Source organism: Otolemur garnettii, unplaced genomic scaffold (genome assembly GCF_000181295.1).
Source record: "Otolemur garnettii isolate 467f Iridium unplaced genomic scaffold, OtoGar3 scaffold00276, whole genome shotgun sequence".
Lineage (NCBI taxonomy): Eukaryota > Metazoa > Chordata > Mammalia > Primates > Galagidae > Otolemur > Otolemur garnettii.
Window position 1 is genome coordinate 395,741 of NW_003852671.1, and position 11,108 is coordinate 406,848.

The 11,108-nt window shown below is 36.7% G+C and overlaps 1 protein-coding gene across 5 annotated transcripts in view; it reads left to right on the forward strand.

Moving 5' to 3' along the window:
* Positions 1 to 11,108, forward strand: part of CHD8 (chromodomain helicase DNA binding protein 8) — a 63,114-nt gene that overhangs the window by 26,130 nt on the left and 25,876 nt on the right. For all 5 annotated transcript variants that reach the window (XM_023508794.1, XM_003803039.3, XM_023508793.1 and 2 more), the window contains exons 6-11: positions 4,914 to 5,096; positions 5,177 to 5,245; positions 5,835 to 5,890; positions 6,952 to 7,069; positions 8,010 to 8,093; positions 10,872 to 11,009. In XM_023508794.1, coding sequence (XP_023364562.1) covers positions 4,914 to 5,096; positions 5,177 to 5,245; positions 5,835 to 5,890; positions 6,952 to 7,069; positions 8,010 to 8,093; positions 10,872 to 11,009 — 648 coding nt within the window. The remainder of the gene's footprint in view (positions 1 to 4,913; positions 5,097 to 5,176; positions 5,246 to 5,834; positions 5,891 to 6,951; positions 7,070 to 8,009; positions 8,094 to 10,871; positions 11,010 to 11,108) is intronic.

Genomic DNA, 11,108 nt, shown 5'->3' on the forward strand with positions numbered 1-11,108 from the left:
GGTGTACGTGGCTGGCGCCTTAGCTGGTTGAGCTACAGGCGCCGAGCCAGAAATAAACTTCTTTATAAATTACCCAGTCTCAAGTATTTTGTTATAGCAGCACAATAAATAAATAAAATAAGGAAATAAAAGTTAAAATGTTAAATAATTACTAAACCAAAAAACTGAAAGCAAATTTTTATAATACAAGGTAAAGATTAGTGAAATTTAGAAAGTGGTATATTAGATTAGGGTTGTCCTTACACTGGGTCACTAGCCTACACGAGCTGGCTTTAACTATAGATACTTATTTTCTCATAGTTCTGAAGGCTAGAAATCCGAAATCCTATGGTCCACAAATTTAGTTTCTCACAAGGCTTTTCTCCTTGGCTTGCAGATGGCTAACTTCTCTCTGTGTCTTCACATAGTCTTTCCTATATTGTTACACGTCTGTGTGTGTGTCCATATTTCCTCCTCTTGTCGACAACACTCAGATTGGATTAGGGCCTATCCAGTTGCTGTCATTTTAACTTAATCACCTCTTTTAAAGCTCTGTCTCTGGCTCAGCGCCTGTGGCTCAAGTGGCTAAGGCGCCAGCCACATACACCTAAGGTGGCTGGTTCGAATCCAGCCCGGGCCACCAAACAACAATGACGGCGCCTGTGGTCCCAGCTACTTGGGAGGCTGAGGCAAGAGACTCGCTTGAGCCCAGGAGTTGGAGGTTGCTGTGAGCTGTGGTGCCATGGCACTCTGCCCATGGGGATAGCTTGAGGCTCTGTCTCCAAATATAGTCATATTTTGATGTATAGGGGTTTAGGACTTCAACATATGAATTTAGGGTGGGGGGATACAATCAGCACATGACAAGTGGTATTACCAATGAAATATTAGGGAAAAGATACTTTATACACAGTTTATGGGGGTATTAAGTGAAACAATGTTTTTGGGAGGTCATTGCTTCCGTATGTACCATTACTTAAAATATTAATGCCCTTTGATTCAATTATTTTGCAACTAGAAAATTATCTTAATGTATATGCTCTCAGAAGTATAAAGTGATATTTGTATTGTAGCAACATTTGCAATGGCAAAAAACACCTAATTGCCCATTGATGGAAATATAGTTAAATAAAATTGTGAAAATCCATCCAGCAGAATATTATGTGGCAGTTAAAAACTATGAAGTAGATTGGAGTTTGCAAATAGGGGAAACTCTATTAAATTTAAAAATGTAGAATGGTGTGTATAATGTTTCTTTATAACTTTTAATGTATGTATGTAAGTTTTAATGTTTGTATGTATGTCTTGTTTGTGTACATAGGCATACATGTATCAATTTTTTCTAAAAGGATACATTCCTCAAAGATAATACATATCTTTGAGGAGAGGGATTGAAGGGTAAGTGGGTCATGATAATTGTAATTTATCTTTTATACTTTTGAACTGTGGAATTTTTAAAATTTCTCGACTATTGGCAGTGCCCGTACATGGTGCCAGCCACAAGCACCAAGGCTGGCGGGTTCGAACCCAGCCCGGGCCAGCTATAAACAGCAAAGACAACTGCAACAAAAAAAATAGCCAGGCATTGTGGCTGGTGCTTGTAGTCTCAGCTGCTTGGGATGCTGAGGCAAAAGAATCACTTGGGCCCAGGAATTTGAGCTTCCTGTGAGATGTGACACCATCGCACTCTATATAGGGTGACATGGTGAGACTCTGTCTCAAAAAAAAAAATTTTTTTTTCTGACTATTTACCATTTTATTTTTTAGTTTAAACATATAAAGGAAAAATTACTACAGTGCAAAAAAGTATAGACGCTGGCCTCACTCTCTCCCAGTTTTCCCCAGAGGTAGCCTGTGTTAACTATTTTGTGTGTATCTTTCCAGAAATATTTTTTACTTTCATGAATACTCTAATTCCACTTCCACTAAATATTAGTATTCCATACCCACTCTTCTGTACAGTGTTTTTCCCCCAGTGATGTGTCTTGGAGGTTATTTATTTGAAAAAGAGAGAGATAGTCCATCCTACCCCTCCCTTTATTATTATGAAAATTTTTAGACATACACAAGAATAAATTATTTAATGAAGTCTGTGTTCCCATTCTCCCACTTTATTTTATTTATTTTTTTAAAAGAGCAAAAATTCACCTTAATTGCTTTTCATCAGTTTAAATCATTGAAGGGTGCAGCATCACACAGATTCTGTGTCCAGTGACCTTAGCAGGAAGGTTGCTTCAGAAGTTGGCACTAGTCATGCCACTGTTTCCATGGGCCTGAGTTACCGTTCACTAAATTACTCTGGTTTTATTCGGTTTGCCACCAGAAGTTACTATTTAGTTCTTTGTATACATAAGCACATCTCTTGCCCAAATAGAATTCAGTTTCATCTTAGGCATATAAACGTCCAATTTTAAGAAAAGCTATATGCCGTCTTTAGTTCAAGAGACCTCAATTATAGCCAGCAAAAATGGCCTTGGACCACAGCCTTCTGGTCATATTTGCCTTTTTAGAAGTCCTTTTCCCAGCAGACCTCCACAGGCCCCAAGATAGTGGAAAGAGAGCCCTCTCCCACTTTAATCCTTACCAACAGATGGCCATTTATCCTTCTACCCACTCCAGTCCTGCCCCCTCTTTGGAAGTATTTTAAAACAAATCCAAGTCATTTGTTCAGAGTTTCTTGAATTTTAAAAAAAATTAAGAATGTTACATTATGGAAGTAATTAATAAAAGTCAAATAATACAGAGATATAAAAACTAAAAGGTAGAACATCTCTCCTAATTCCCACTCTCTAGGGTAATTATTAATAGTTTATGTATTCTTCCAGACTTTTCTTTTTTTTTTTTTTGGTTTTGTTTGTTTTGTTTTTTAAGCTGGAATTTCATTCTATTGCCCCAGGCTAGAGTGCCATGGCATCAGCTTAGCACACAGCAATCTCAAACTCCTGGGTTTAAGCTTCCTCTTGTCTGAGGTTTCTGAGTAGCTAGGACTACAGGTACCTACTGCAATGTCCAGCTAATTTTTTTATTTTTAGTAGAGATGGGGGTCTCACTCTTGCTCAGGCTGATCTTGAACTCCTGGCCTCAAATGAGTCCCCTACCTTAATCCAAAGTGCTACGATTATAGGCATGAGCCAGAGTGGTGTTTTTTTCTCTGTTTATTATTTGTCTCTGCTTATGATGGATTATATTATGCAAGTAACCTTAAATTTTTTTACATACTCAAATTGACCAATTTATTAGACTTCTATTCCAAGATTATTAAAAAATCCTTCCATGTTTTCTCTTAGAGATTTTATGTCCTTTTTAAATATTTGTTTGAATCTTTGATCCTTTTAGAATTTGGTTCCTTTTGTCCTCTACATAGCTAGCTAGTTTTTCCAGTCCAATTTACAGGGTAATTTATCTTTTCTTCACTGATTAGAAGTATCTTTTTTATCACATTCTAAATCACATAATATTTTTGTCGCTATTTGGACATTATTTCATTGACCTTTTCATCTATTCTTGGGCAGATACCAAGCTATATTAATCAGTATAGCTTAATATTGATAAGGCCCACTACACTTTTTCACATTTTCCCTAGTTACTCTTAGAGGTTTATTGGTCCATTTGAATTTTAGAATCAGTTTATCTAATTAAAAAAAGTTAATTTGTTTCATCATATTTATTTAATTAGGGAAGATTAAGTCCTCCTTAAGACTTAATTAAGAGTAGTATATTTACTATTCAAGTCATCTTTTATGTTCTATAGTGACTTGATGTTTTCTTCATGTGGATTTTATATATAGCACCCAGAGGACTGTAACAAACTGGTTAACATATGGAGGTGGTCAGCATAAAGAAGTAGGCCTTAATACATGTGGTACATGTCTGATATATGAAAATTAGGTCAACTGAAGGAATTGGTCAATGTAGGGAGATGGTCTGCTATGAGAGACTCTTACCTTTTTTTTTTTTTTTTCAGCAGAGTCTTTGTCACCTTCAGCAGAGTGCCATGGTGTCACAGCTCAGAGCAACCTCAAACTCATGGGGCTTAAGCATTTCTCTTGCCTCAGCCTCCCAAGTTGCTGGCACTATAGGCACCTGTCCCAATGCTTGCGTGTTTTTTTTAGAGGAGAGGCTCAAGCTGATCTTAAACTCATGATCTCAAGGCAATCTACCCACGTCGACCTCCCAGAAGTTCTAGTATATAATATTTAATTTAATCCTTTGTTTTCATAAATGGGATCTTTTATTATATTTTTTGGCTGACTCTGTATAGAAATGCTATTAAATTTTTAAAATTAATTTTACTCCAAGCCAGTTTGCTCAGTTTCAGTAGTTCCATTATTTGATTCTTTTGGGATATAATTGTGATTGAAAATAATAATTTTATCTCTTTGCCATTATCTGCAAATACTAAATTATTTAATTGCAAAATATTTTATTCAATTGGTTGGAAAAATAAGGTAGAACTAAAATATACTGAATAGAAATGGAAAACATTTCCAAGAAATACCAACTAAAAAGTAAACAGCAGAACAGTACATGTAGTATGATTCTATTTATTAAAACAAGAAAACAAAATTAGAAACAAAATATTCTTGTACCTTTGCACTTCGGGGTTGCTCTTAGTGTGATCTGTATTGCGTCCTGTGGCTCAAGAGTACAGTTTCAATTTCTCAGAACATCTTGCCAATAGCATATAGATTTCTCTCAGTAGATTCTTGGCCTTTGTTATAGCAATTCAGCAGATTGATATATATTCATTATGTAGACTAAATCAGATAGTTTGACAGATATGTTCTTTATCATCTTTTGGTTTGATTTTTTTTTTATGGGAATTTTGGAATAAAATCTAAGTAAATCTCCCATATGACCACAGTCAAATATGTTTATAAATTTTCTCTTTGAGACATGTAAGTAGTCACTTTAACTAATTTTTTTCTTTACAGAAGAGACGCTCAAACCGCCAAGTTAAACGAAAAAAATATACAGAGGACCTGGATATAAAAATCACAGATGATGAAGAAGAAGAAGAGGTAGATGTAACTGGTCCAATTAAACCTGAGCCTATCCTCCCTGAACCAGTGCAAGAACCAGATGGCGAGACTTTGCCTTCCATGCAGTTCTTCGTGGTAAGCTGAGACTTAAGCAATTTGAGAGGTTCAACCTGCTGGTCACATTTATCTGTTGACTACTGCATCTTTTGTTGCAGGAGAATCCCAGTGAAGAAGATGCAGCCATTGTAGACAAAGTGCTTTCTATGCGGGTTGTAAAGAAGGAGGTGAGGCCTTTTACCCTTTTTTATTCTGGGTTTTTTTTTTTTTTTTTCCTCTTTCTCTAAGAGATGGGATCTTGCTATCTTGACCAGGTTGGAGTGCAGCAGCTATTCACAGACATGATCAGATCATGTCTGATGCACTGCAACCTTGAACTCCTAGGGTGAAGCTCTCCTCCTATCCCAGTCTCCTGAGTAGCCAGGCCTATAGGCATGCTTCATGGTTCTGACTGGGCTCTTCTCTTTCTTTACTGTAAGCCCATACTGCTGTATTCACACACTTCATTTAATGAGCACCTTTGAATGTCAAGTGCTAGGGTGTGGTCATGAGAGATGATAAAGGAAAGTTAACCAGAAAATAGAAACTGCCTCTTCTTTCACTTATCTGTTGAGACTGGGTAAAGACTTATTTTATTTTTTTAAGCCATCAGGTCTCTAGTATTAAAGCATCAGATTGGTTCCCTATTAGTTCCTAAGTCAATAATATAATTCAGGGAGTGTTGACATGAAGTTCTGTCATGTGTGGTTAAAATTAAAGTCTTCTTTTCTTCACAAATAAAAAACTAGTAACTGAAATTTCTTTCTTTCTTCTTAGCTTCCTTCTGGACAATATACTGAAGCAGAAGAATTCTTTGTCAAGTACAAGAACTAGTATGTAATCTGTAGTCTCCTAATCAAGATTATTGGGGTTTTGTTGTTGTTGTTGTTTTTAAATAGAGACAGGATCTTGTTTCTTGCCCAAGTTGGAGTGCAGTGGTTTAATCACACACAACTAGCTCAAGTATAACCTTGAACTCCTGGGCTCAAGTGATCCTCTTGCTTTAGCTGCCTGAGTAGCAAGGGTTACTGGTACTGGTCACCACACCTGGCTAGGTTTTTTCTTTTCTTTTCTTTTCTTTTTTTTTTTGAGGCAGTCTCACTACCCTCGGTAGAGTGCTGTGGCCTCACAGCTCACAGCGAACTCCAGCTCTTGAGCTTAAGCGATTCTCTTGCCTGAGCCTCCCAAGTAGCTGGGACTACAAGCTCCCGCCATAACACTTGGCTGTTTTCTTCTTGCAGTTGTCGTCGTTTACCCGACCCAGGTTGGGCTTGAATTCACCAGCCTTGATGTATGTGGCTGGCGCCGTAACCACTGTGCCACGGGTGCCAAGTCCTGGCTAATTTTTTTAATAAACATTTTGTAGAGATGAGCTTTTACTCTATTATCTAGGCTGCTCTGGAGCTTCTGGCCTAAAGTAATCCTCCCACTTCAGCCTCTCAAAGTGCTAAGATTATAGATGTGAGCTACCGTGCCCAGTCCTAGATTTCTGTTTTTAATGGAGAAAATGCTTAGTTAATTAGAAATTTGGGAATTGACATGACACTTACTATTTCCTTGGAGGAAGATGGTGTGAGGGTGGTTCTTGATAAAATTCTTTGTGAATTCATTCTACTTATTTTAGAAGTAAGATCTTGCTCCTCAAAGTATGGTCCATGGACTGGCAGAATTAGCATTACTCCGGTGCCTTTTAGAAATGTAGACTTTAAAGCACATCCCTGACCAGATGGTTTATAGGCAAATTGAAGTTTCAGAAGCACTGACATAAGAGACTAACTCCCAGTTTAACCACACACTTGTCATGTCTGTTTCTGGGTAATCCAAAAAATCTCAAAACACTAGCATGCCAACTTCCCTTTCTTACACCATGCCTGGCTATTTCCATCTCCTTCAGCTCCTATCTGCATTGTGAATGGGCCACTATCTCCCAACTAGAAAAGGATAAGAGGATTCATCAAAAACTAAAGCGCTTCAAAACCAAAATGGCTCAGATGAGACACTTCTTCCATGAGGTAATTAGGAATAGGTATTATGTATATACATTTCTTTCATAGAAGCACAAATTACTGGAGTTAAGAGCCTTGGCTGATTCTTTAAAAGACTTACAGTTGGTTTGCACATAAGGGTATAATGTTTTAATTTTGATCACTGCCTATTTATTGTAGGGTATTTTGAAGTAGATTTGCTTAGTACACATGAAGTATTTTTAAAATGGGTCATAAACTGACCTGTGGTCTACTGAGACATTTTTCTTCCACTAATATCAGTCTTTGATGGAATTTGTAGACAGAAGCAACTATGTCCATAAGAGAGAACATTTATTTTCTCAAATTTTGAATCCAGTATTATTAGAAGTAGTGATAAGTGAGCTTTACTTTCCAATATGAAGGTTTACTACTAGTTAAACACTGGAGTAAGGTGAGTAAGAAATATGTCTCTTATATTTGAAGGGGTCATTAATGACCTTAATAAGAATAGTTCTGGTTCTATGATGCAAATGGAAGAGTGGGATGGATGAACAAGTGAACAAGCTGAAGAAACAGAAATAACATGTGTTTAAAACTCTTGGAAAAGTTTAATAGGTAAGAAGCACAACAGAAAAAGTAGTTGCAGGGGATGTAGACTCAAAGGAGGTGTTTTTTAAGATGTGAAATAGTGGAACACATTTGTTCATATGGGAAAGATTCGATAGAGGGATTCCTAAGAATATAAGAAGGAATGGCCTCTGATAGGGAGAAGAGATACTCTTCTCTGGCAACAAGTGAGAGGATAGGCACAAACTTAGCTCTGTTAGTGTGATTTGATGTTTAGAAAGTGGAAGATTCTCATTGCATTGCTTCTGTTTTCTTAAAATATTTTGAAAAGTAGGATTATCTACTAAAAGTGGGTGAAGGGTTGGTTTACTGGACAGTGATCTTTTGTTCTTATTGTTTGGTTTCTTAACTCATTTAGGATGAAGAACCCTTTAATCCAGACTATGTAGAGGTGGATAGGATATTGGATGAGTCTCACAGTATTGACAAGGACAATGGGGAGGTGAGTTGGCAAATGGAGGAACATGACAGTCCTCTTAGATTTCTGCTGGTCCGTTTTCCAATCCTTTATTTTTCAGGTATGGTTGAAAATCCATTGGACTAAAAGGTATTTCTGAATTTTACTTTGGGATCCTTAGAAAGGTAATGGAAAGGTAAGGGAGTAGGAAGAGAAGCTAAAAGGAAAGATTCATGTAAAGTTCAACATTTTGGAGATACATTAATTAATTAGGTAGAGATAAGGTCTCACTATGTTGCCTATGCAGGATTTGAACTCTTGGGCTCAAGTGTTTCTCTTGAGACTCAGCCTCCCCAGCTGGGACTATAGGCACACACCATTGTGTGCCTGGCTAATTTAAAAAAAAATTTCTTTTTAAGAGATGAGATCTCAATATGTTGTCGGGTTGGTCTCAAACTCCTGTCCTCAAGTGATCCTCCCACCTCAGCCTCCAAAGTAACTGAGATTACAAGTACAAGCCACTGCACCTGCCTAGGAGCTATATTTATGCATACTAAAGTCATTTACCTAGGTTTTATTTTCCTCAGATTTAAATGGGAGATCCTTCACATTCAGCTAGAGATGGAGTGTGGGGCAAGGAAAAGGGATATTTCACAAATTCCTAAGTATATGAATATAAAAATACTTTTCTAACTTACTCTTAGCTTTCTCCAAATCACCTTGTTGTGGAGAATTAGTTATTTCCTAAACTCACCATTGGGGTGGAGAATTTTAATTTGTCATTAAAATTGATCTGCTACATTGGAATTTTTATTTGGGGGTTCTACTCCCACAGGTTCAGATTCAGTAAATATAGGTTGGGACTCCAAGGTCTTTGTTTTTAAGTTGATTATCCAAGAGGATTTCGTGTATAGCATGATTTATCAATCACCACTCTAAAGCTTTCTTAGTTTGGGGAGCATGTTTTACACATGATGAAACAAATCACAATTTTGTTTTATAAATAGTCACATAGATCTAAACCACCAATGAATTCAACTTTTTCTATTTTAAATTTGCTTCAGACTTTTTGTTAGGCCATGAGCCACTTTTTTCTTAAAACTCTTCACTTCTCACTTGAGGCAACAGTTTTTAGTTTAACTTTGCAGGGTCATAAACAAAATTTTTATCACATCTTATAGTTACTTCTTATACAGGGTATCCATAAAGTTCATGTGTAATTTACTATGTTAAACTATTTAAAATTGCACATGAACTTTATGTCTACTCTGTGTAATGACCAGCAGGGAACAGTAGAAACCTTCTTAAGATATAAGTGCTAGATGATGAACAAGGTTTAATCCTGAGCTAAGTGACTTACTCCTGTATATCATTTTAAAAGGACCTAGAAGTCATTCTTCCCTCTAAAGTTGGCTCTGCTTTATACGTCTTCAGGTTCCCTAGTTGGAATCTTACATGTCAAGGGACTATTACATTTCACTGTCTTTTAAATCCTAATAGGAATGCTTCAGGTAACATATATTCTGCTTTTGGAGTTGGAGGTGAGAGTTACTGTGCGTTTATTTGTGAAAAGCGAATAGATAATGGGCTAGTTATTAGGTCAAGTGAAATACTCTTATATGTTCTCATCATTTTCAGGATCACAACCTTCCCAGACTTGAAAATCTTACACTCTCCATTACCATACTTTTCCAAAAGCAGTTGGCCCTTTGCAATGTGTTGCAGCTGGCATGACAGATAAAAACATTTTGGTACCCTGATAACTGTAATATTGGATAATCACATTCTGTGTACCCATTTCCCCTCTCCAAAATAAGTTTAATTTGTCATCCATTTTACGTTACCTAATAGTGGAAATAAATATTATAATACATATTTTGGTCCTTAGAAAAGTAAGTTGTGCTGGAAATGTGTGACCTGGACAAATGGCTTTACATAGAGAGTGATCTGAGTCGCTACAATAAAGAAAAAGGTAAAAGAGCAGCTGGATTAATTCTAGGGATTCTTATGTTGAGGCATTTTTACACTTCTTGCTGGTTGTTTTAAGGGGTATTCTATGAATTAGAAATTTCTGTTGATTATGCTAGGCTCATTCTAGTCATGCTTGCTTTATACTGCATGAGCCAAAAATGGAAATGCAGTTAAGTGCGATGATCATCACAGTGAATAGGAGCCATTTGCCCTTGGTTACTGCCTCTTACCTTGCAGTGAAATGCCTCCATACAACAGTACTGTAGTTGAAGCATTTTTCCTTTACTCTTACTGCCTCTCTCCAGTGATACATCTTGTAGTTATCTCCTAGCTTGCTAGGGCTCACAAGGAAATCTCTTTATCACCATATAATTGCTCTTGACAAGAATTTGCTCTCAGAGCTATAGGGGCTCAGAAGCCTGCTGATGGTAGCTGTAGTATGCTCCTAGGGGTTTACCCTTTTCCTCATTCTAAAGTAACCTGGTTTCCAATATATCAAATTTAGTGCCAGAAGAACTGTATCTTTTAATTTCAACACAGTACTAGGATAGAATAGACTTTTATTTTTTTGTCTGTTTGGTTGATGAGCATATATTTTAGTGCTTAGTGTTCTAGAAACTACTGGGTAGAAATTTTACTTTTAGGATAGATTCTGATAAATTACTTTGAAGAATGATCAAAACCTGAATGGTACATCAGTAGGTGAACCTATGCTTGGTGTGTTCAGCCTGAAATTTTCAGCAGCTTTTAGATGGCAACATTTTTTGATGTGATTTTGTAGCCAAATTCTTACTCTTTAACCACAGTGGAGAGCACAGAATTAGTTTTTTAAAAGTTTGGTTTTTCTCCTAGCCTGTTATTTACTACCTGGTGAAATGGTGCTCCCTGCCCTATGAGGATAGTACATGGGAACTTAAAGAGGATGTTGATGAAGGCAAGATTCGAGAATTTAAACGGATTCAGTCAAGACACCCAGAACTCAAAAGGGTGGTAAGTGCATTTGGAGTGTAAAGGCCTTAATAAGAAATAGTTTAATGTTTCCCCTACATAAGTTTTTGTTGATTTAGCTTCTTTTTTTTTTTTTTTTTT